At 48.3% G+C, this 24,801-nt stretch overlaps 1 protein-coding gene across 2 annotated transcripts; it reads left to right on the plus strand.

The window, feature by feature from the left end:
* The first annotated feature begins 4,825 nt into the window (after positions 1 to 4,825).
* On the plus strand, positions 4,826 to 10,287 carry LOC134299581 (nanos homolog 2-like). Of its 2 annotated transcripts, XM_062982802.1 has the most exons (3): positions 4,826 to 7,840; positions 7,970 to 8,008; positions 8,095 to 10,286. In XM_062982802.1, exons 1-2 carry the CDS (start codon positions 7,319 to 7,321, stop codon positions 7,997 to 7,999), a joined length of 552 nt encoding a protein of 183 aa, XP_062838872.1. In that variant the 5' UTR covers positions 4,826 to 7,318; the 3' UTR covers positions 8,000 to 8,008; positions 8,095 to 10,286. The 2 variants fall into 2 exon arrangements, 1 of the variants encoding a protein (XP_062838872.1); XR_010006789.1 differs by having other exon boundaries at positions 4,826 to 8,008; positions 8,095 to 10,287.
* The last annotated feature ends 14,514 nt before the right edge of the window (positions 10,288 to 24,801 follow it).

Below are 24,801 nucleotides of genomic sequence, written 5' to 3' on the forward strand. Positions count from 1 at the left end.
CTGTCCATCTGAACCTTTGAGGATGTCTTTATCCACTGGAATTAATACACCTCGACTTGGGACAGAACTTCTCTAAATTGTCATCTTTCAGTGTCCCATTGTCTAGAGCGGGTGTGGTTGCCGCAGTGGTCATGGGACGGCCGCCTTTGGGTCCCCTAGCCCTCTGCCCGCTTACGCGGAGGGTGCCTTTATAACTCGGAGGGGGGAATCATCAAAGACAGTGGTACTCCTCCGCCTTTGCCAGCATTTCTCCAAATGGTTGTCTAGTGTCCCTTCTCCTTTATATGCCGTGGTCTACGCTGTGGTCGTTAAACGGCCGCTTTTGGGTCCCCTCCCCCTTTGACCTGGCACGCAGAGGGTGCCGTTCCCCCTTCAGGACGTGTGCCTTGCGGCTGCTTTAGAAGTTTGGGCGCAGGTTACGCCGAGTGGAAATTGCCTTTTGCTGGCTTGTTGGGAAAACGATAGAAGAGGTACACGGCCTTCCCCTTGGGTGGTGGGGTGTTGCTGTGGGTAGAGGCTTAAATCGCAAAAACAAAAAACTTTGTGGGAGGGCCGTGCCGAATTCTCCGGGATGCATGCCGGCCAACTGTGGCCGGCTGGCTCAGGGTGGGGTCTTTGCTGCCCTTTGTTTTTTCCCCTTACTTTTCTTTTCTTTTTGCTGCCTCTCGGACTACGTGACGCCAGACTCTAGAGGTATATGCCCTTCCCCCTTCAGGGCGTGTTCCTTTGCGGCTGCTTGCAATGTGTGGGCGCAGGTTACCCAGAGTGGGAACTGCCTTTTGCTGGCTTGTTGGCAGGACGATAGAAGAGGTACATGGCCTTCCCCTGGGGTGGTGGAGTGTTGCTGTGGGTAGAGGCTTAAATCGCAAAAACAAAAAACTTTGTGGGAGGGCCGTGCCGAATTCTCCGGGATGCATGCCGGCCAACTGTGGCCGGCTGGCTCAGGGTGGGGTCTTTGCTGCCCTTTGTTTTTTCCCCTTACTTTTCTTTTCTTTTTGCTGCCTCTCGGACTACGTGACGCCAGACTCTAGAGGTATATGCCCTTCCCCCTTCAGGGCGTGTTCCTTTGCGGCTGCTTGCAATGTGTGGGCGCAGGTTACCCAGAGTGGGAACTGCCTTTTGCTGGCTTGTTGGCAGGACGATAGAAGAGGTACACGGCCTTCCCCTGGGGTGGTGGAGTGTTGCTGTGGGTAGAGGTTTAAGTCACAAAAAAAAAAAACTTTGTGGGAGGGCCGTGCCGAATTCTCCGGGATGCATGCCGGTCAACTGTGGCCGGCTGGCTCAGGGTGGGGTCTTTGCTGCCCTTTGTTTTTTTCCCTTACTTTTCTTTTCTTTTTGCTGCCTCTCGGACTACGTGACGCCAGACTCTAGAGGTATATGCCCTTCCCCCTTCAGGGCGTGTTCCTTTGCGGCTGCTTGCAATGTGTGGCCGCAGGTTACCCAGAGTGGGAACTGCCTTTTGCTGGCTTGTTGGCAGGACGATAGAAGAGGTACACGGCCTTCCCCTGGGGTGGTGGAGTGTTGCTGTGGGTAGAGGCTTAAGTCGGAAAAAAAAAAACTTTGTGGGAGGGCCGTGCCGAATTCTCCGGGATGCATGCCGGCCAACTGTGGCCGGCTGGCACAGGGTGGGGTCTTTGCTGCCCTTTGTTTTTTTCCCTTACTTTTCTTTTCTTTTTGCTGCCTCTCGGACTACGTGACGCCAGACTCTAGAGGTATATGCCCTTCCCCCTTCAGGGCGTGTTCCTTTGCGGCTGCTTGCAATGTGTGGGCGCAGGTTACCCAGAGTGGGAACAGCCTTTTGCTGGCTTGTTGGCAGGACGATAGAAGAGGTACACGGCCTTCCCCTGGGGTGGTGGAGTGTTGCTGTGGGTAGAGGCTTAAGTCGGAAAAAAAAAAAACTTTGTGGGAGGGCCGTGCCGAATTCTCCGGGATGCATGCCGGCCAACTGTGGCCGGCTGGCACAGGGTGGGGTCTTTGCTGCCCTTTGTTTTTTTCCCTTACTTTTCTTTTCTTTTTGCTGCCTCTCGGACTACGTGACGCCAGACTCTAGAGGTATATGCAATTCCCCCTTCAGGGCGTGTTCCTTTGCGGCTGCTTGCAATGTGTGGGCGCAGGTTACCCAGAGTGGGAACTGCCTTTTGCTGGCCTTTGGGTAAAACGATAGAAGAGGGTGGAATGATCAAAGACAGTGTTACAGTCTCCCATCACCCTGAGAGGCTGTGATTGACGCTATTGCTGCGGAACGGCCGCCTTTGGTTCCCCTTGCCCACTGTCCGCGCACACGGACGTTGCCGATTGCCCGTCAGGGCGTGTGCCTTTGCGGCTGCTTTCAAGGTGTTGGCAGAACGTTTCGCCGAGTGGTAAATGTTTTTTGCTGGCCTGTGGGTAAAACAATAGAAGAGGGTGGAATGATCAAAGACAGTGTTACAGTCTCCCATCACCCTGAGAGGTTGTGATTGACGCTGTTGCTGCGGAAAGGCCGCCTTTGGTTCCCCTTGCCCACTGTCCGCGCACACGGACGTTGCCGATTGCCCGTCAGGGCGTGTGCCTTTGCGGCTGCTTTCAAGGAGTGGGCGCAAGTTCCGTCTCGTGGAAACTGTTTCTTGCTGGTCTGTTGGTAATAACGAGGGTGGAGTGATCACAGACTGTGGGACAGTGTCCCATTCACCTTAAAAGGAAGTGTACTCAACGATGTGGCGGCAGAACGGCCGCCTTTGGTTCCCCTTGCCCACTGTCCGCGCACACGGACGTTGCCGATTGCCCGTCAGGGCGTGTGCCTTTGCGGCTGCTTTCAAGGAGTGGGCGCAAGTTCCGTCTCGTGGAAACTGTTTCTTGCTGTTCCCCTCGCCCTCTGGCCGCGCACGCGGAATCACTGAAAGAAGTGGGACACCTTGGCCTTTACCACTTCTCAAAATTGTCTTCTTTTACTGTACCATTGCCTTGTGCGGGTGTAGTCGAGAGCATGTGATGATAATCTTACGCAGAGTAAGAAGTAGAGAATCAATCCACTCAGAATCTCTTATGCTATTAAAAACAATTACTTAATAATGCCTTCATGTTTCCTTTGGAATCCACATTTCTGCTTTGTTTCTACTTTGAATTACTTTCTACTACATTACACACTATATCTTTCATAATTGTACTTCCTCAAGTTTACTTAAACTGTATGTATACCAACCAACTGAAGTCATTTCCCTCTATCCAGGTCATCTGCAGGAGAACTTTAATAACCCCTGAAGAACACACTAGTCTTACCTGCAGTGGAACTGCATGGAAACATGTGTCTAACATCAGAGCCTTAAAACCTTCCCCCTCCAAAAAGCATTATAGGTCTGTGTGGTCGTTTGTAGCCTATTTAAGAATAGCTTGACAGGCCAATAGTATTTCGCACTGTATAGTTTTTTAACTGTCAAACTACCTCCTCTTCAGTCCTCGGACTCGAGCCGTGTTTTTACACCACTGTTTTTTAAGCTGGTAATGCTGTATGCTGACTGTGACTTCAGTTATATCTTATGTCTTATTGACCCAACATGAACACAGAAGAGTCTCACTGATCAAAGCCAAACGGGCCTACCACTGCTGAAATAAGCAGATTTCTTGGATTGGACTTGTTGAAGAAAAGCATATAACACATCATATCAGGTTATTATTATCCAAATAAAGCACCATAAATGCATGTTATACAACCAAGGAGACATAAGAAGTCGTTCTATATGCTGAAATGATATGTTGCTATTGCTTACTTTATGAATTTAGCTTCAAAATATCACAATATAATGGAATCATTGACTACAGAAATGGCTAGATTTTTCCAGAGGCTAGACGGTTTGCTGTTATGGAGTGTATCTTTGTGTCATGGGTTGTGGTGTGTGGGCGTGGGGCCGGCCAACGGTGGCCGGCCCCCCGGGTCTGATGGGCTTGGGCCCACATTTTGAAAGCAGACGTGAAGAAAGCATGCCCTTCCCCCTCTGGGTTCAGCGGTGTGGGCGTGGGGCCGGCCAACGGTGGCCGGCCCCCCGGGTCTGATGGGCTTGGGCCCACGTTTTGAAAGCAGACGTGAAGAAAGCATGCCCTTCCCCCTCTGGGTTCAGCGGTGTGGGCGTGGGGCCGGCCAAGGGTGGCCGGCCCCCCGGGTCTGAGGGGCTTGGGCCCACATTTTGCAAGCAGACGTGAAGAAAGCATGCCCTTCCCCCTCTGGGTTCAGCGGTGTGGGCGTGGGGCCGGCCAAGGGTGGCCGGCCCCCCGGGTCTGAGGGGCTTGGGCCCACATTTTGCAAGCAGACGTGAAGAAAGCATGCCCTTCCCCCTGTGGGTCCAGCGGTGTGGGCGTGGGGCCGGCCAACGGTGGCCGGCCCCCCGGGTCTGAGGGGCTTGGGGCCACATTTTGCAATCAGACGTGAAGAAAGCCTGCCCTTCCCCGTGGGTTGCGGCGTGTGGGCGTGGGGCCGGCCAACGGTGGCCGGCCCCCCGGGTCTGATGGGCTTGGGCCCACATTTTGCAAGCAGACGTGAAGAAAGCCTGCCCTTCCCCGTGGGTTGCGGCGTGTGGGCGTGGGGCCGGCCAACGGTGGCCGGCCCCCCGGGTCTGAGGGGCTTGGGCCCACATTTTGCAAGCAGACGTGAAGAAAGCCTGCCCTTCCCCGTGGGTTGCGGCGTGTGGGCGTGGGGCCGGCCAACGGTGGCCGGCCCCCCGGGTCTGAGGGGCTTGGGGCCACATTTTGCAAGCAGACGTGAAGAAAGCCTGCCCTTCCCCGTGGGTTGCGGCGTGTGGGCGTGGGGCCGGCCAACGGTGGCCGGCCCCCCGGGTCTGAGGGGCTTGGGCCCACATTTCCTTTTTTTTGGTCTTCTCTCTCTTTCTCTGGGAAGGGTGCCGGCCAACGGTGGCCGGCCTAGTATTTTAAAGTGTGGGCCTTTTTGGCGGTGGCTTTTTCTGTCTTTTCTTTGGTCTTTGCTGCCTCTCGGCCTACGTGGCCGAGTTTCCCCGATGCACCGCCTCTCTCTTCTCTCTCGGCTGTCGTTCTTTACCCCTTTATGCGAGTTTGCACCGAAGCCTCCTTTGGGGCGACGGCCCCTCTTTCTTCCTGTCTGGGAATCGTGCCGGCCAACGGTGGCCGGCCTAGTATTTTATAGTGTGGGCCTTTTTGGCGGTGGCTTTTTCTGTCTTTTCTTTGGTCTTTGCTGCCTCTCGGCCTACGTGGCCGAGTTTCCCCGATGTACCGCCTCTCTCTTCTCTCGCCGGCTGTCGTTCTTTAGCCCTTTATGCTATTTTGCACAGAAGCCTCCTTTGGGGCGGTGTCCTCTGGTTTTTTTTCTCTCTCTCTCTCTCTCTCAGGGATGCGTGCCGGCAAACAGTGGCCGGCCCGGCTTAATGTATGGGCCTTGTCGCCTGTGGCTTTTTTCTTTCTTTTCTTTTCTTTTCTTTTCTTTTTGCTGCCTCTCGGCCTACGTGGTCGGGTTTCCCACGATGCACCGCCTCTCTCTTCTCTCTCGGCTGTCGTTCTTTACCCCTTTATGCGAGTTTGCACCGAAGCCTCCTTTGGGGCGACGGCCCCTCTTTCTTCCTGTCTGGGAATCGTGCGGGCCAACGGTGGCCGGCCTAGTATTTTATAGTGTGGGCCTTTTTGGCGGTGGCTTTTTCTGTCTTTTCTTTGGTCTTTGCTGCCTCTCGGCCTACGTGGCCGAGTTTCCCCCGATGCACCGCCTCTCTCTTCTCTCTCGGCTGTCGTTCTTTAGCCCTTTATGCGAGTTTGCACCGAAGCCTCCTTTGGGGCGACGGCCCCTCTTTCTTCCTGTCTGGGAATCGTGCGGGCCAACGGTGGCCGGCCTAGTATTTTATAGTGTGGGCCTTTTTGGCGGTGGCTTTTTCTGTCTTTTCTTTGGTCTTTGCTGCCTCTCGGCCTACGTGGCCGAGTTTCCCCGATGTACCGCCTCTCTCTTCTCTCGCCGGCTGTCGTTCTTTAGCCCTTTATGCTATTTTGCACAGAAGCCTCCTTTGGGGCGGTGTCCTCTGGTTTTTTTTCTTTCTCTCTCTCTCTCTCAGGGATGCGTGCCGGCAAACATTGGCCGGCCCGGCTTAATGTATGGGCCTTGTCGCCTGTGGCTTTTTTCTTTCTTTTCTTTTCTTTTCTTTTCTTTTTGCTGCCTCTCGGCCTACGTGGCCGAGTTTCCCCCGATGCACCGCCTCTCTCTTCTCTCTCGGCTGTCGTTCTTTAGCCCTTTATGCGAGTTTGCACCGAAGCCTCCTTTGGGGCGACGGCCCCTCTTTCTTCCTGTCTGGGAATCGTGCGGGCCAACGGTGGCCGGCCTAGTATTTTATAGTGTGGGCCTTTTTGGCGGTGGCTTTTTCTGTCTTTTCTTTGGTCTTTGCTGCCTCTCGGCCTACGTGGCCGAGTTTCCCCGATGTACCGCCTCTCTCTTCTCTCGCCGGCTGTCGTTCTTTAGCCCTTTATGCTATTTTGCACAGAAGCCTCCTTTGGGGCGGTGTCCTCTGGTTTTTTTTCTCTCTCTCTCTCTCTCTCAGGGATGCGTGCCGGCAAACATTGGCCGGCCCGGCTTAATGTATGGGCCTTGTCGCCTGTGGCTTTTTTCTTTCTTTTCTTTTCTTTTCTTTTCTTTTTGCTGCCTCTCGGCCTACGTGGCCGAGTTTCCCCCGATGCACCGCCTCTCTCTTCTCTCTCGGCTGTCGTTCTTTAGCCCTTTATGCGAGTTTGCACCGAAGCCTCCTTTGGGGCGACGGCCCCTCTTTCTTCCTGTCTGGGAATCGTGCGGGCCAACGGTGGCCGGCCTAGTATTTTATAGTGTGGGCCTTTTTGGCGGTGGCTTTTTCTGTCTTTTCTTTGGTCTTTGCTGCCTCTCGGCCTACGTGGCCGAGTTTCCCCGATGTACCGCCTCTCTCTTCTCTCGCCGGCTGTCGTTCTTTAGCCCTTTATGCTATTTTGCACAGAAGCCTCCTTTGGGGCGGTGTCCTCTGGTTTTTTTTCTCTCTCTCTCTCTCTCTCAGGGATGCGTGCCGGCAAACAGTGGCCGGCCCGGCTTAATGTATGGGCCTTGTCGCCTGTGGCTTTTTTCTTACTTTTCTTTTCTTTTCTTTTCTTTTTGCTGCCTCTCGGCCTACGTGGTCGGGTTTCCCACGATGCACCGCCTCTCTCTTCTCTCGCCGGCTGTCGTTCTTTACCCCTTTATGCGATTTTGCACAGAAGCCTCCTTTGGGGCGGCGGCCCCTCTTTCTTCCTCACAGGGAAGCGTGCCGGCCAACGGTGGCACGCCTAGTATTTCAACGTGTGGGCCTTGTCGGCCTATGTGGTCGACGTGTTTCCCACGATGCACCGCCTCTGTCTTCTCTCGCGGCTGTCGTTCTTTACCCCTTGGTGCAATCTTGCACAGAACCCTTTTGACAGATGGAAGGGCTATCTGAGCCTTGCGAAAGTGGTTACGGAGATCATCGCGGAACGCAAGAAGGTCCCATTTCCATCTCAGAGTTTGGACACAATGGAGTACGACATGCAGCTAGTCCTCAACGAGGACAACTTTGAAACAGCATCACAATGGGTTAATGGAAGCAGTTCCAGCAGCAAGAGCTCCAAAGGTAGTGCCAATGGCCAGGCTTCCCAAAACAAGGAGATTTGCAATTTCTGCAAACACAACGGGGAATCCAAGCAGGTCTATTCGTCCCACCGGCTGAAGGGGATGGACGGCACCGTGGAGTGCCCCATCTTGCGCAAATACACCTGTCCGCTCTGCGGTGCCACGGGCGAAAAGGCCCATACTTTAAAATACTGCCCACTGAGCCAAGGGAAGAGGTCGCTGTATCGCAAGTGCGGACGTAACTCGGCTGGACGCAAGGTGAGGAGATAAGAAGATCAGGAGAAGACCGAAGCATTTATTCTTAGTTTTAGTTTGACTTTGTAAAAGAACAACATTTGATTTCGAGCATCATTAACACTCTTTACATTTCCTCCCACTTTGTTTCAGGTTTGGAGAATGGAAGCCCAATTCTCTTAGACTACATTTGTGAGTCCAGAAATGTTTTTTTATGTATATTGTTGCCTTCTTTCACATTTGTTGTACCTAGGTTAATTATATTGTGTTTCTTTTAGATGTGTCAGTTGCCTAGTGTGATGATTCATGGGCCCTGCAGTCCTATTCCTGACAGTATTGTGGCAGATGAGGAGGAAAATATGGAGTTTTCCCCAGATTTCCGGTCGGAGTCAGAGCCTTGGCAGCTGCCTGAAGTTCTAGTCCAAGAACCAATTAAACCTGACCTTGGTGGGAACTCTCCCCCTTATGGGAGAAAACAGGCTTACACGACTGATAGAGGATCGAGAGAAAAATTTAGAAGTAGTGCTCGCCTTGCTGCCAAATATGCCACTGATTAGAAGTATTTCCCCTGAGAAAATACGGGGAGTCTTGCACCTGCAAGCTGGTTTCCTTCGCTCCCTGTTCTCTAGGGAAAGTGATTGTTGTTTGGGGAAACGAGACCCAATATAGGGAAATTGCGCGAAGGATTCCTTGCGGAGTCAATTCGTCAGCTCCTGGAGAGAGGTCATGTGTGTGTGGACTTCGAATCCTGTTCCTTGCCTCCTGAATCTAGTTCCAAGCCTTGTCCTCGTCTCACGGATTTACCACAGATCTTGTTCCATGCTTCAAGTTGCTTTGCCTTTAGCCACAGCTCCAGCCACGTTCCAAGTAACTTTCAGCCTTGTGTCAAGCTTCATTGGATTCAAGACTTTTTCTGTTTTCCCAACGCTTTGCTTGGCAAAGCGTGTGTTGCGGTTATTGGATTATAATCTTTGGACTCTAATATTTCATATTGGACAATAATCTGCTGGACTATATTTGGCCTCATTTGAAAGGTCTGCTTCTGAACTTTATTCTACACTTGTTTTTATTGACTTTATATATTCCTTTAATAAAGATATTAGATAGAATCTGGCCTCAGTGTATGGTTATTGGTGCCCAGCAGCCTATATCCTGACACCTTGTATCATGCTTTTTTATACATATAATCATGTTTTTTACATATGTAATATCACGTTCCTTTGACATCTGTAATTGCCTTATATCATATTTTATATTGTGTTTTATATATGCAGTTACTTTACATGTTTCTTTTATGTATGGATGTATAATTTTTACATGTTTAATTATATTATTTGCAACTATAATTGCCTAATATCATGCTTCTTTTATATATGCAATGACATCATGTTTATTTAACGTATATAAGTGCCTTATATCATGTCCGGGTTATCATGTGTGTCTCCAGAGGGATGCAGCCCTATCCTTTGCAGGGAAAATATAGAAATATCTTCTAAATGGCTACTGTCTAGAATTTTGTTTTGTAAAGAAAGGAAAAGTTTATATGCTATTGGAAAGAAAGATACTATTTTATGTTTAAATTTTGGAAAGGAATAGAATTGGTTATTATTACTGTGGTCTAACCTTCAATTGTTTGCAAGTTGTTCTAAAGTTTGGATCGTAGAGTTTAATAAACAGAGTTTATGGTTTTGGCATCAAAACTGTTCATGTTGTGCTTAAATGGGATTGAATTTTCTTTAATTTGTGGCCCATAATAGGCTGGTTATAAGCCTGATCTGGAAGGCAGCCAAGGCAAAGACCATTGAGCTGCTGAACTTGCAGACTGAAAGGTCCCAGGTTCAAATCCCGGGAGCAGAGTGAGCGCCCGCTGTTAGCTCCAGCTTCTGCCAACCTAGCAGCTTGAAAACATGCCAATGTGAGTAGATGAATAGGTACCGCTGTGGCGGGAAGGTAATGGCACTCCATGTAGTCATGCCGACCACATGACCTTGGAGGTGTCTATGGACAACACTGGCTCTTGGGGTTAGAAATGGAGGTGAGCACAACCCCCAGAGTCAGACATGACTGAACTTAACGTCAAGGGATACCTTTACACACACACACATGCAGGGACTACACCAATTTAACAAAGTTTCAGCCACAAAAACAAAGTTTCTAAAGTAGAGCAATGACTTTCACAGTAAAGACAACCCAATTTAACAGGAAATAAGACTTTCAAACCAGGAACAGATTTCTGCAATTATTAAAAAATGGTTCATTATAAAAGCTATGAAAATTTGCCAAAAATCAGAGGATAAGGGAAACGTTCCACATTTTGGTGAGCTATCAGTGTTAAATGTGTTCTACCACTGTACCAAGTTTGAAGAAGATCACTCAAAAAATGAGGGCGGGAGAGCCCCCTAAGTCCCCCCCCCTTCGGGCTGTTTTTGGGCCACCGCGCATGCGCGTCCGCCATTAACGAATTAATTTCGAAAATAACGAATTTTCGTTAATTTCGAAAAATTTTGGGGGCCAAATTCGTTATTAGCAACAAAAACGAAAAACTGCCCCCTCTAGTTTTGAAACGAGTTTAGAATCAAATTTTTCATGGATCGATCAAGCCTAATAGCCACTAAAACAGCCCTCCACTTTAGTTATTTAGAGAGGAAAGGCAAGTATAAAGAGCAGGGTCATCTTAACAGCTTTTTAAAAACCCGGGCACAACCGCTTAGGGCCCTTCCACACAGCCCTATATCCCAGAATATCAAGGCAGAAAATCCCATGATATCTGCTCTGAGCTGGGTTATCTGAGTCCACACTGCCATATCTTCCAGTTCAAAGCCAATAATGTGGGATTTTATTCAGTTGTGTGGAAGAGGTCTTACATTAGAGCTTTCCAAATACTGGGACACACTAGTGTATCACCTGTAGTTCACAAGTGTGTCACATGAAAAAGGCTCCGCATACCCACAAACAAAGGCTGCCTGATGGGGGAGCATGTTGGCCACCCCGGAGAAGAAGGTGGAGGAAGAAAAGGAGGAGGAGATGCAACTGCAGCAGCAGTCACTTGGGGAGTGGAGAGTCCAAGCTTGAGATTTTGCCATCTTCCATCTTGTTGTTCTCCGCTCTCCATCTCATCCTCGGTTACAACGACCCAAACAGCACCCCCAGCCTCAAAGGGCATCTAGTCCAACTTTCTTCAGCCAAGCAGGAAGACACAATCAAAGCTTTCCCAAAAGACAGCCATCGGGCCTCAGTTCTACTACCTCCAGAGAAGGAGACTCCACCAGATTCCCAGGCAGTCTAAACTTCACTTGAGTGGAAGGAGACCCCCAGAGGGCATCTAGCCCAACTCCCTTCAGCCAGGCAGGAAGACAAGGTCTAAGCACTCCTGGATGGCTATTCAGCCTCCCTTTAAAAACTTCCAAAGAGATTTATTTATTATAGAGATTGGGTGTTGGTACTGTACAAGATTAGATACTGTTATAACTTTTATAATATGCACAATTTGTGCAATTTGAGTTGCAGTAATTATCACTAGATGAATAGGTTTCTAATTATGAAGAGAAAATTGGTTAACAATGATGTATGTGATGAATCACATGGAGCGGCTCTAGAGGAAACGGCACAAGAATCAACTGTAGTACATAAAGAGCGTAAAAGAAAAAAATTCCAAACCTTATGTATACAGTAAAGAATATTTAAAACATATATATAATATTGTGTATGAAATTCTTATAAAGGGTTGGTTTAACCTCTGGTTTGCTAGTAAAACTGAATTACCATGTCGTGAAAGGATGCATGTCAAAAACGTGTGTCACCAACATGAAAAGTTTGCAAAGTTCAGATTTACAGGCATAAAAATGTAAATTATTGATAAAATAAACTTATATTTATACATACCTCAAACAAAAATTAGTGTTTTGACATTTTAAAAACATGCTGTATAGCAAACCACACAACCACCCTGTTGTGTCAGCTCCACTGGCCGCCAGTCTGCTACCGAGCACAATTCAAAGTGCTGGCCTTAGCCTAAAATCCCTAAATGGTTCCGGTCTAGCTTACCTATCCAAACACATCTCCCTTTATGAGCCAGTTAGAGCATTAAGATCAGCTGGGGAATTCCTGCTCTTGATCCTGCTGTGGTCGCAGGTGGGAACGAGAGACAAGGCCTTCTCTGTGGTGGCCCCTTGGCTATGGAATTTCCTCCCCAGTGGGATTAGATCCCCCTCCCTTCCTGGTGCTTAAAAAACCATTAAAACTTGGTTATGCAAACAAGCATTCGGTAAATGATAACAATAATGGAGCAGATGGATGACAACTCCAGGATCAATGCAATGTTAAAATGTTTTATGTTTACATTGATGGTTTATAGTTTTAAACAGTCTAATTTATATTCATGCGTACTTTTTAAGGTGAGTGATATATTTCTTTTATTCTATGTGAGGCATTGAATTTTGCCATTTATTTGATGTGAACAGCTTTTAGTCCCCCTAGGGGTGAGAAAAGCAGTATATAAATGCAATAAATAAATAAATAAATATTAATCAATACAAATATTTGGACCAGGCACCCTGAAACTCCAGCCCTCCAGCTGTTTGGGCCTTCAATTCCCAGAAGCCCTAGCCAGCTACTTCAACTGTCAGGAATTCTGGGAGTTGGAGGCCTGCTGTTTGAAAGTGCCTGATTTGGACAATATAATATGAGCCTTGAACTTTGAAAGCAAACATTTCAAGATAAAAATGGTACTTAGTTGCTAAATCACACTGACGGAAATGGCACAGGTGCACAGTATGAAATTAGGATGGGGCCCCTAGACTCAAGGGCCTTTGGGCAATTGTGTGAAGATGGCACTGATTGAAAGAGCTACAGACTATGACTCCCCCTCTTAAGTAGATGCCCAACCTTGCCATTCACATTGTAACACAAACATGTGAAACTAGGTCATGGGCATATAAATTTGGGACCTGTTCAAAGCATTGTTGCCTGGATTTTGAAATAGGTGATTCCTGATTTCTTAACAAGCTTGGATTCTTTGGTTGGGTTCAGCACCACTTAACGGCTACCCAGAGGTGGCCCACCGGCGAGGCGAATTAGGCAGTCGCCTGTGGTACAAACCACCTGGGGGCGCAGTCGAGGCACCCCCGTGTGCGCACAGCAGAGAGCCGTCTCCCATGCTGGGCAACCCTATGAGGACAACCCTCTTGAAAATTACCTTTGATCGTCCTCGGCGGGTTGCTCAGCATGGGAGACGGCTCTCCACCGGAGCCCCTCTCCTGCCGTGGCTGCCTCCACAGAAGCAGAAGCCGAGGTGCTGGGCGCCGAGGATGGGTGAAACCCTGCGCACACGCACTTGACCATCACTCAAAAGGGGTTACACACTCGCCCCTGCAGACGGGTGACTGGCGGGTCTTCGACCGGCTGGAGAGGTGGGCCTGGAAGGTGGGCCTGTGCCAGTGTGCGCCGCAGCCTCGCCCACCGCCGCCACTGCCACCAAAGTCTGCAAGGCAAGTGGGGTTTATTTTTCTGCCATTGGTTTGTGGGGGGGGGGGAGGGTGCCAAAATTCAGGGAGGAGGGGCTGCAAAAATTCTGTTTGCCTACTACTAAAAATTACCTAGGGCCGGTTCTGCGGCTACCCTTACTTTTTCTAGCATGGCAGTGGCCACAGAGCTCTGGAAAGCTCCTGGCCATCAATGAGTGCCTTTGCTGACATCAGCGAAAGTGCCCATCCGTGGCTGCTGCCACAGGGACACACAACAGAAATGGTAAGTGCCCTCCCCCTTTCCCTGCCACACAGAGCATAGGAAAAACACAGTTGCCTTCTTTATAACACAGAGACCCTGCTCACTGGCCCGTGTTTACAGCTGGTCTGACTCAAATTAAAACTGGGTCAGCTGTTCACATTAACCTTGAGGTCTGAGGCTGCTCTGAAGTTTCAAGGGAACTCTGGAACATTTCCTAACTTCTGCTAATATGGGGTAAACTCAGGTTAACCAGTTTTACTATGCATTATGAGTGGGAAGACTCTAAATAACACATGGACATCCAGAAGAAATGTCTGTCCTGATTTATGGTTTGTGACCTGTGTAAACATGCCCTAGGAAGTTAGTGCTAAGAGTGACTTTTCAAAGAACTAAAATATGAGACAAGGAAAGAGAATCTCCTTTCAGACTATACTTTCTTGGGTCTTAACATCATGGTGGGAGGTATGGTTCTTCTGAAGTACAGTTGCTCCTGGTGAAAACCTGTGAGACAGCATTCACAGTAATAGCACTCATACTCTGGAACTCCTTATTCTGAAAGATCCACATTATCTACTCATTGACTGTTGAACATTTATGCAAGATTTTGGTTGAGTTTTTATGTTTTTGGAGAGGGAATGGTCTCCATTCTTTTGACATAATATAACAATAAGAACAAACTGCATTAATTCTACAGTATAGATCAGGGGTCCCCAAACTATGGCCCGCAGGCCACATGGGGCCCCCTGAGGCCATCTATCTGGCTCCCCGGCCTGTCCTGCTAAGCAGCCGACTGGTCCTGGGCGGGAGGGAGGAACAGCCAAGAAGAGGAAGGCGGCTGCTGCTTCTTCTTAAGCGGTGCTGCTTCTGCTGGCTCGGCAGCAGGCGAGCGGAGGAGGGACTTTAGGACATAATTATACAGTTCACCCCCCACTGCAATAGATTAAGAGGAAATGAAAAGTTGAAAATTAATATAGAAAACTGCAAGGGAAAATAGCAGGATAAAACAAAATAATATGAAATCAAACTTTTGGGGGGGAAGCCACAAAAGCCACAGGCGTCTTACCCAGACTGGGCTAAACAAAGCTGCTTCTAGTAAGTCAATCCAAGAAATACAGTATATTGACACAGTGGAGGCGTGCAGGCAAAGGTGATCAACGTGGGAAAAGGTTATAAACCAAACTATAGATCCCAGGGTCCCATAGGATGGAACCAAAGCAGGTAAAGCGACATCACTCTGCTATAATTGCACAATGCATTTAGCCACTAAGGGCCCTTCCACACAGCCATGTGACCCACAATATCAAGGCAGATAGTCCACAATATCTGCTTTGAACTGGGTTATCTGGGTCCACACTGGCATATAACCCAGTTCAAAGCAGATAATGTGGGATTTTATACACCTTTTGTGGAAGGGGCCTAAGTCAACTTTCTTCACATATTACAGGCCCTTCCACACAGCCCTATATCCCAGAATATCAAGGCAGAAAATCCCACAATATCTGCTTTGAACTGGGTTATCTGAGTTCACACTCAGATAATGTGGGATTTTCTGCCTTGATATTCTGGGATATAGGGCTGTGTGGAAGGGGCCTCTGAAAAAAGAGAAATAATAATAATAATAATAATAATAATAATAATAATAATAATAATCAAACTTTATTTATACCCCGCCACCATCTCCCCAACGGGGACTCGGGGCGGCTTACATGGGGCCATGCCCAGAACAGTACAATATAGCAAAATATAAAACAACATATCACAATACAATTAAACAATACAATAAATAATCATATACACTGCAACACAATATATATATATATATATATATATATATATATATATATATATATATAACAGGGCGGGCCGCATGAGACACTTAATTAAAACTTGGGGTGAGAAAAGGATAAGAATACGATCACGGAGACCAGGGACATAAGATAAAAACAATCTAGGGGGTAGATGATGGGGGAGTAACAAAAGAAGTGTGTAATAGTTACTCTCCGAAAGCACATCGGAAAAGCCAGGTTTTTAAATCTTTCCTGAAGGCTAAAAGAGTGGGGGCTTGCCTAATTTCGATGGGCAGTGAGTTCCATAAAAGGGGGGCCACAGCAGAAAAGGCCCTCTCCCTTGTTCCCACCAGGCGGGTCTGGGATACAGGCAGTGGCGACAGGAGGGCCTCCCCTGATGATCGAAGAGATCGGGCAGGTTTATGGTAGGAGATACAGTCACGAAGGTAGGTGGGTCCCAAACCGTTTAGGGCTTTATAAATGATGGTCTGCACCTTGAATTGGGATCGGAAAGTGAACGGCAGCCAGTGGAGCTCCTTAAACAGGGGAGTAGATCTCTCCCTGTAACTCGCCCCCGTTATTAATCTGGCAGCCGAGCGTTGGACCAGTTGTAATTTCCGAGCCGTCTTCAAGGGAAGCCCCACGTAGAGCGCATTACAGTAGTCCAGTCTAGAGGTAACTAGGGCATGGACCACCGTGGTCAAATCAGACTTCACGAGGTATGGTCGCAGTTGGCGCACAAGTTTGAGTTGTGCGAAAGCCCTCCCGGCCACCGCCGACACCTGAGCCTCAAGCGTCAACGCTGAATCCAGGAGGACCCCCAAACTGCGGACCTGTGATTTCAGGGGGAGTGCAACCCCGTCCAGCACAGGTTGCCACCCAATACCCCGATCAGACGAGTGACTGACCAGGAGAGCCTCTGTCTTGTCAGGATTGATCCTCAGCTTGCTCCTCCTCATCCAGTCCGCCACAGCGGCCAGGCACTGGTTCAGCATCCGAGGGGCTTCCTTGGATTCAGATGGAAACGAGTAGTGGATTTGCGTGTCATCTGCGTAGAGATGGCAACGCCCTCCAAAACTCCGAATGACCTCTCCCAGCGGTTTCATGTAGATGTTAAATAGCATGGGGGATAGGATAGACCCTTGCAGGACCCCACAGGTCAATGGCCAGGGGTCCAAGCAGGTATCCCCCAGCTTCACCATCTGGGAACGGCCCTCCAAGAAGGACTGGAGCCACTGCAGAACCGTGCCACCGAGCCCCATCCCAGAGAGCCTCCCCAGAAGGATACCATGGTCGATGGTATCGAAAGCCGCAGAGATGTCCAGGAGAATCAGCAGGGTCACACTCCCCCTGTCCAGCTCCCTGCGGAGGTCATCCACCAAGGCGACCAAAGCCGTCTCAGTACTGTGCCCAGGCCTGAAACCAGACTGTGAGCAGTCCAGAAAATCAGTGTCATCGAGGAACTCCTGGAGCTGCGTGGCAACCACCCGCTCCAGAACCTTGCCCAAAAATGGGAGGTTGGAAATTGGTCTGTAGCTGCTACATACAGATGGGTCTAAGGAGGTCTTTTTTAATAGCGGTTTTACCACCGCCTGCTTAAAGCAGGATGGAACTGACCCCTGGACCAGGGAGGCATTTATAATAGCCATAAACCAACCCAACAACCCATCTTTGGCTAGCTTAACCAGCCAAGAGGGACAAGGATCCAGAGCGCAAGTGGTCGCCCTCACAGACCCAAGAATCCCCTCCACGTCATCAGGAAGAACAAGCCGGAAAGAATCCCATAAGATCGAACAGACAGGTACCTCGGTTACCTCCGCTGGAACTACAGTTAAGCTGGAGTCCAACTCATGACATATCTGAGCAACTTTGCCTGCAAAATGGTGCGCGAAATCGCTGCACCGAGTTGCCAAGTCATCAGGAAGCCCCTGGGTCTCAGGAGGCCGCAGGAGCTCCCCAACAACTCGGAACAACTCCGATGGCCTGTTGGCTGCAGACGCTATGCGGGCAGTCGTGAAAACTTTCCTGGCTGCTCGCAGAGCCACGGAGTAAGCCTTAATAGCGGCTTTAGCCTGTGCTTGGTCAGACACATCCTGAGATTTCCTCCAGATGCACTCTAGTCCCCTCCTTGCACGCTTCATCACAGCCAGCTCCTCAGTGAACCAAGGAGTCGACGTGACTCTACGCAGCGAAAGGGGACGTTCGGGAGCGATCGTGTCAAGTGCCCTTGCCAACTCGCTGTTAAAACGATCAGCCAGGACATCGACAGGATCGCCAGTCTCCAGAACAGGAAGATCCCCAAGAGACCTCAGAAGTCCATCCGGATCCATCAGCCTCCTGGGGCGGACCATCTTAATGGGTCCACCACCCCTGCGGAGGTTAGAAGCCACGGCGAAACTTAAACAGATCAGATGATGGTCAGACCATGACAATGGAAGAATATTTTGCTCTTCCACTCTGACTGTCCCACCGTCCACAATAAAAACCAGGTCCAACGTGTGTCCCGCCTGATGTGTGGGCCCAGATATAACTTGAGTCAGCCCCATGGTCGTCATGGCAACCATGAAATCCTGAGCTGCACCTGTCAAAGTGGTCTTGGCATGAATATTAAAGTCCCCCAAAACTATGAGTTGTTGGGAGACCAGGGCCGAATTGGAGACCACTTCTGCTAGCTCGGACAGAGAGACTGCTGGGTCGCGGGGTGGACGGTACACCAGCAGAATCCCCAAGCTGTCTCGGGCTCCCACCTTCAGGAAGACACACTCAAACCTCGGAGACTGCGGAACGGCGCATCTGATCAGGGCGATGGACTGCCGAAAGATCACCGCGACTCCTCCTCCCCGCCCCCCAGCCCTGGCCTGCTGATGCACCCCGAAACCTGGTGGGCACAGCTGGGTGAGATTCACACCACCCTGCTCATCCAACCACGTCTTGGTGATGCATGCCAGATCCGCCCCCTCATCCAGGATCAAATCCTGGATAACAGCTGTTTTACTGTTGACGGATCTGGCGTTCAAAAGCAGGACCTTAAGGCTGGGAGGTCTGTCCTGAAGACTACCACACCTATTCCTCTCCAGGGTCGCAAAAACTCTGTTGCGCTTCTCCCTGGGTCGAAAGTGACTGTTCTTCCTTCTCCCCCAAACCACCTCAATGAGACCCTGCCCGTGGAAACCCTCTTCCCCCTGGAGAGTTGACTGATTGAGGTTGCCCATTAAAGGGGATAGTCAGCTGTCCTGAGATAGGAAATCACCAGCAATACTTGATTGTTTAAAGGAGGAGCCTATCTCCGCTGGTGTAAGAGGAAAGGAGTCATCTAACAGATTATCATCTAGCGTGGGAAGGGGACTAGGCACTAATGATGTCGGAGAGCGGGACTGAGAGGTAGCAAAGACATGGCCTAAAATTGGGGGATCTTGTCTACCAAGATTCAGCCTGATGTCCAAGGGGCGAATCAATGGGTCTACTAGTACCCTCCTGAGAGTAATGCCCCACTGTTGTAGTTTGGGCCTATACAAAAACAATTCCTCCATTAGCGTTCTGTCTTCCAATCCAATGAGAAGACAAATGGAGCGGTTCCAGGACTGATAGTCTCTACGAAGCCAGTCGATAGTCTTGATCTTCACTTTCGACCAGCTTAAAGATAGAATTTGTGAGAGAGATGTCCGGACCGCTCGCTTAGATGTCCATCTTCCTCTGTTCAATAGTGAGTCTTGCACTTCCACTGCCACCTTATTAGTTTGCAACAGATGTTGGGAATTGCAGTAAGTGTCCAGGGAGTGTCCAAACAGTTCTGGGGACAGCGTGTTATTTGTCCTCTGAGAGACTCTATTAGTTTCCTTCCAGCCGTCCCTCCCTTGACTCTGACTCTCTTCCCCAGATAAAGACTCCACCCCATCCCTGGCCCCTTCCAAGCCTGACCTATTGCCTTCCTTCTGCTCCTATAGCCTTTTTCTTCCCTGGCTTTCCAGAGCACTTAATTCCTCATTAATATTGATAAAGTTGGTTGGTACAGTTTGTATAATGTCTATAGGAGAAGGATTCTTCACCATTAGGGAAATTCCTTTGAAAAGATGGTCAATTTTCTTGTTCAGTGTCTCCAACTGTTGTAACACAGTACTGAACGATTTTCCCAGTAGATCACATAAGTAAAAGAGTTCATTTTCCCTCGATGTTTCCTGCCAACTCATTCCTATTACCTTTCAAAAACCTTCCTATAATATACCTCTCTAATCTTTCAAAATTACCTCTCGTTTCTACTATCTCTTTCAGCTCAACAGTATCTCGTCCAACATACACATACCTTCATTCACATTCTGGGACCATCAATTTACCAATCAATAAAACGCGAGAACTCTCGAATCCTATGTGATCACTTCCTATGACCTAAGTACCAGGTTCTCAAACCTGCTTCCTATCAGAGTCTCCCTGAAATTAGATAAAAACTTTCTCACTCAAATCTATAATACACACACACACACACATATACACACTCAAAAGGAAAAGAGGAAAAAATTAATAATAATAATAATAATAATAATAATAATAATAATAATAATAAAATAAAACAAAAAAGAAATAAAATAAAATAGATGGCAGGCTGCAGCACTGAAGAAATGATCCAAGCTATTCCTATCTAGAACTTCCTCATTGATTCAGTCTCAACCAGTAATTAAACTCTCTAATTAAAAAAAAAAAGGCTTGATGGTGTCGAAAAACAGATGGCAGATTGGATGCAGCTCAATGCAGGCTGCCCCCCAATCCAGCTAGGCGGCCTTAATATAGCTGCAGTTCGGTACAGGAAAACCCTTCGTCACGCGGCACTGGCCCTAGCTGTTGATTCCAACAGGGCAGGGGCAGATGGAGAGGTCGGCCAAGCCCAGGCAAGTCCTAAGGAGCAATGGTACCAAGATGGTGCACTCCACAGCGCTGCTTCCTGTGTCCTTTAGGAAGATAGGCAACAGGCTTGAGCAAATTTTTCGTTAGTTCGTTAAATTCGTTTAAAATTCGTTTCGTAATTACTTTTGAATTGATATTGAAACATCTGCTCACTGCCTTACAAATATTACGAATTTGAAGCAGGGAGGGAGCGAAGAGAAGAGAGAAGAGCCATGCCTGCCTGCGCTTGGCCTTCTCCTCGCCCTGCCTCGCCCTGGAGCCGCCGTTTGGTTTTGCTTCTTCAGCCAGGCTTAAAGGGGAATACCAAAACAAGGCTTGCCTTCCTAAACGGAATCCTTAGAGCCAGAGGATATCCCTTTAAGAGATATCTCCCCACTGAGGAGATCTCCCGGAAAGGATTCTGGCACCAGCTCAATTGCAACAGATTCAGTGCCATGTCATGTGAGCTGTAGTTTTACAAAGTCCCTAGCCTTCCCTGCAGAAGAGAGCCAGTACCATGCCAAACTACAACTCCCAGTTTTCTGTCAAATTGTTTTGGATTTCAACTCCTACAATTCCTAACTCCAGACATGGGCAAAGTTTGCCCTTGCCTGGTATAGAAGCATTCTATTCTTCTCCAGACATGCCAACAGTATTAAGTGATAAAATCTTGGGCATTTTTTCCTTTAATGCTAAAAGTTCATAGGTTGTTCAGCAACAGCCTACTGGCTGGGTTGCTATGAGTTTTCCGGGCTCTATGGCCATGTGCCAGAAGCATTCTCTCCTGAAGTTTCACCCACATCTGTGGCAGACATACTCAGAGGTTTTGACGTCTGTGCGAAGCTAGGCAAGTGGGAGAAAGAACTCTTGTCTGTGGGAGGCAAGTGTGAATGTTGCAATTGGTCACCTTGATTAGCATTGAATAGCCTTGCAGCTTCAAAGCCTGGCTGCTTCCTACCTGGGGGAATCCTTTGTTGGGAGGTATTAGCTGGCCCTGATTGTTTCCTGTCTGGAATTCCCATTTTCTGGGTGTTGTTCTTTTACTGTCCTGATTTTAGCTTTTCTGCAGCTAAAAATGCATATAAAATTGATTCTATAGGGAGGATAAATGATTGGATTTCAACTCCTACAGCTTAGCTTTCTCTGCCAATAATGGTACCATACCAAACTAAAGCTCCCAAGATTCTGTAGCAGTGAGCCATCTTGGATATTGTATGGGATAAGGAAATAAGACTTTCAAACCAGGAACAGATTTCTGTAATTATTAAAAAATGGTTTATTATAAAAGCTATGAAAATTCGCCAAAAATCAGAGGATAAGGGAAACGTTCCAAATTTTGGTGAGCTATCAGTGTTAAATGTGTTCTACCACTGTACCAAGTTTGAAGAAGATCACTCAAAAAATTAGGGCGGGAGAGTCCTGTAAAATCTCCCCTCGTGCTGTTTTTTTTGGCCACTGCGCATGCACGTCCGCCATTAACGAATTAATTTTGAAACTAATGAATTTTCGTTAATTTCGAATTTTTGGGGGGGCAAAATTTGGAAATGACATCAGAAACGAAACGCTGGCGCCCCCTACTTTTGAAACGAGTTTAGAATCAATTTTTTCATGGATCGCTCAAGCCTAATAGGCAATGTAGAAAACCCCAGTGCTGCCAACAGCAATGGTAAGCTGTAGTTCTTAAAGGCCACAACAAAATTCTTGCAATGGTGGACAATAGCAATGCTCCAGTGGTCACATTACTCCCCACAGCAGCAAGGTGGAAATGCTGGAGGGTACCAGGGCAGTCGGGGCAGCAGCAATGCCGAAATGCAGACAGCTGAGCAGTCCGGGAAGCACTGGGCAGTGAGAATAAGCAGTGACTGCAGCGGATGGTGAATAGCAGCTGCAATAACAAGAAGGCCTCCAGGGGGGAAGGTCTCTAACAACAGCAGCAGCAGAAGTAGAAGTCTCTGCAGCCTTTTGAGCCTTTGAAGCAGCTAGCACTGATAATTGGGTGTTAATGGCTTCGGAAACAGCCAGTCCCAGTCCCAGATGGAGAGCCGCCTCGGGAAGAAAGCTCGCTGTCACGAGTCAAACAGGTAGGCAGTGTTAGGCAACACAGCGGCCAGCTGCAGAGCAATGATCGGCTCCGAAGAATTCAAAGCAGCGGGAGCAGTGTAAACCCTCCTCCCAAGCTGGTCGTTAGCGATGGAGAGGTTAGAGACCAGCAGTGGCCCTAGTGACAGAAAAGTCAGTTCTGAGTTGAGCTTTATCATACATTGAAAATACTATTATTAGTATTTGTTGTTGTTGTTGTTGTTTTTGTTGTAGTCATACGGTAGTATTCCTAAAGGAAACACATTGCTGTATTTCTTTGGGGCTGTGAGGTCTGTTGGAAACTTGGCAAGGGAGGTTTATATATCTGTGGAAGGTCCAGGGCAGGAGAAAAAAACTCTTCTCTGTTAGAGGCCAGTGTGCATGTTTCAATTGACCACCTTGATTAATATTGAGAAGCCTTGCAGCTTCAAGGCCTGGCTGATTCCTGCTTGGGGGATCAAATATGGAACCGGACATTGACCATCTTATTAGCCAAAAGCAGGCTCATAAGATATGTGCAGTGTGCATATAAATTTGTTCATCGTTTTTTTTAAAAAAAACTATAGTCCGACCCTCCAGCGGTCTGAACTGTCCCCCGGTTTAAAAAGTTTGGGGACCCCTGGTATAGATGCTCTTTGGGATGGTTAAGACGTTCTGAGCTTTTGCCCAAACCTTAAGAGATATCCAAAGTGCTGAGCTAACAAACAGTAGAGCTAGCCTTTGTCTTATTGTGACAAACTGTTTTATTGCTTTAAGGCCTCCAAGGACTTTGCTTTTTACAATGTACAAGATTCATACGAGATTCACCCTGTTAGCGGCATACTGACTCCAGATAGACCAGACTCTAGCTGGCATGGGCAAACTCCGCCCCTTCAAGTGTTTTGGCCTACCAGCTGTTAGAAATTGTGGGAGCTGAAGTGCAAAACACCTGGAGAGCGAAGTTTACCAAACCTGATCTATAGCCAGCCACACATTTCCCATGCCCAAAATTAAAATAGTTACAAAAAAAGGTTTTTTAAAAAAATCCTCCTATGCATAATGACGAATAGCCTTGGCTCAATGCTATGGAATACTGGAAGTTGTGGTTTGATGAGGCACCAGCAGTCTTTGGCAGAAAATCTCCAGACCCTGAAAAACTACAAATCTCAGTATTCCAGTGTATTGGGCCATGGCAGTTGCAGTGATGCCAAACCGTACGAATAAGGTGGCCATAGGTTCCATGAACAGCAAAATCTGTAGAATACAGTTTGATTCCACTTTTAACTCCCATGGCTCAATAATATGGAATCGTGAGGGACTGTTGTTTAACAAAGGCCTTAGGCTTCCCTGGCAAACTAGAAGTCCCAAGATTCCAGAGCATTGAGCCAAAGCAAACTGCATTAATTCTATTATTTACTAGATTAGAGCCCTCCTGTTGCTGTGAGTTTTCCGGGCTGTGTGGCCATGTTCCAGAAGCATTCTCTCCTGATGTTTCATCCACATCTATGACAGGCATCCTCAGAGGTTGGATATGTTGGAAACTAGGCAAGTGGGTTTTACATGTCTATGGGAAAATGTCCAGGATGGGAGAAAGAACTCTTATCTGCTTGAGGAAAGTGTGGATTTCCCTGTTTTTGAGTGTTCTTCTTTAATTACTGTCCTGATTGTAGGGGTTTTTTAAGTATCAGTAGCCAGATTGTGTTCATTTTCATGGTTTCCTCCTTTCTGTTGAAATTGTGCACCTGCTTGTGGGTTTCAATGGCTTCTCTGTGTAGTCTGACATGGTGGTTGCTAGAGTGGTCCAGCATTTCTGTGTCCAGGTTGGGAGAGAACACTCTGAACACAAGAGGAATTCTAGACAAGAAACAATTAGGGCCAGCTAATCACCTCCCAACAACAGATTCCCCCAGGCAGGAAGCAGCTAGGCTTTGAAGCTGCAAGGCCATTCAGTGCTAATCAAGGTGGTCAGTCGCAACATTCACACTTTCTTCCAACAGACAAGAGTTCTTTCTCCCACCCTAAACATTCCAGAGATATATAAACCCCACTTGCATAGTTTTCCAACACAACCTCTGAGGATGCCTGGCATAGATGTGGGCGAAACGTCAGGAGAGAATGCTTCTGGAACATGGCCATACAGCCCGAAAATGCACAACAACCCAGTGATTCCGGCCATGACAACACAGCCTTCGACAACACAATGCATTCAGTGTATTCTTTAGCGTAGAGCCCTCCCATTGTTTGCGTCGCTGGTCACATGAGCCCTGGCTTCCAAGGACCTAACACTGAGAAGAGGGGTTGCCTTTGTACCCATTTGTCATTACTTTCAAAAAATAAAACCCTAAAACCTACATAGTTATGTAAGTATAGATATAATTTTAGGATTTCGGAAACAAAGCCAGCCTACCGCTCCGAGGGCGGAGAATGGAAGCAGCCCGTGGGGTTGGGCGCCCCCGCCCTTTGCCTTGCCTCTCCTCCCCCCCCCTCCCGGGGGAGCCAAATGGTTTGTTCCGAGCGTCGGCAACGAGACAGGCACACCGA

The sequence above is a fragment of the Anolis carolinensis genome, chromosome 1, assembly GCF_035594765.1.
Source record: "Anolis carolinensis isolate JA03-04 chromosome 1, rAnoCar3.1.pri, whole genome shotgun sequence".
In the NCBI taxonomy this organism is placed as follows: domain Eukaryota; kingdom Metazoa; phylum Chordata; class Lepidosauria; order Squamata; family Dactyloidae; genus Anolis; species Anolis carolinensis.

Bases quoted from the DNA above. Each gene is read 5' to 3' on its own strand.
- LOC134299581 (XM_062982802.1), top strand. From the start codon at position 7,319: ATGCACCGCCTCTGTCTTCTCTCGCGGCTGTCGTTCTTTACCCCTTGG. The intron at 7,841-7,969 runs GTGAGGAGATAA...ACTTTGTTTCAG, and splicing joins GTAACTCGGCTGGACGCAAG to GTTTGGAGAATGGAAGCCCA.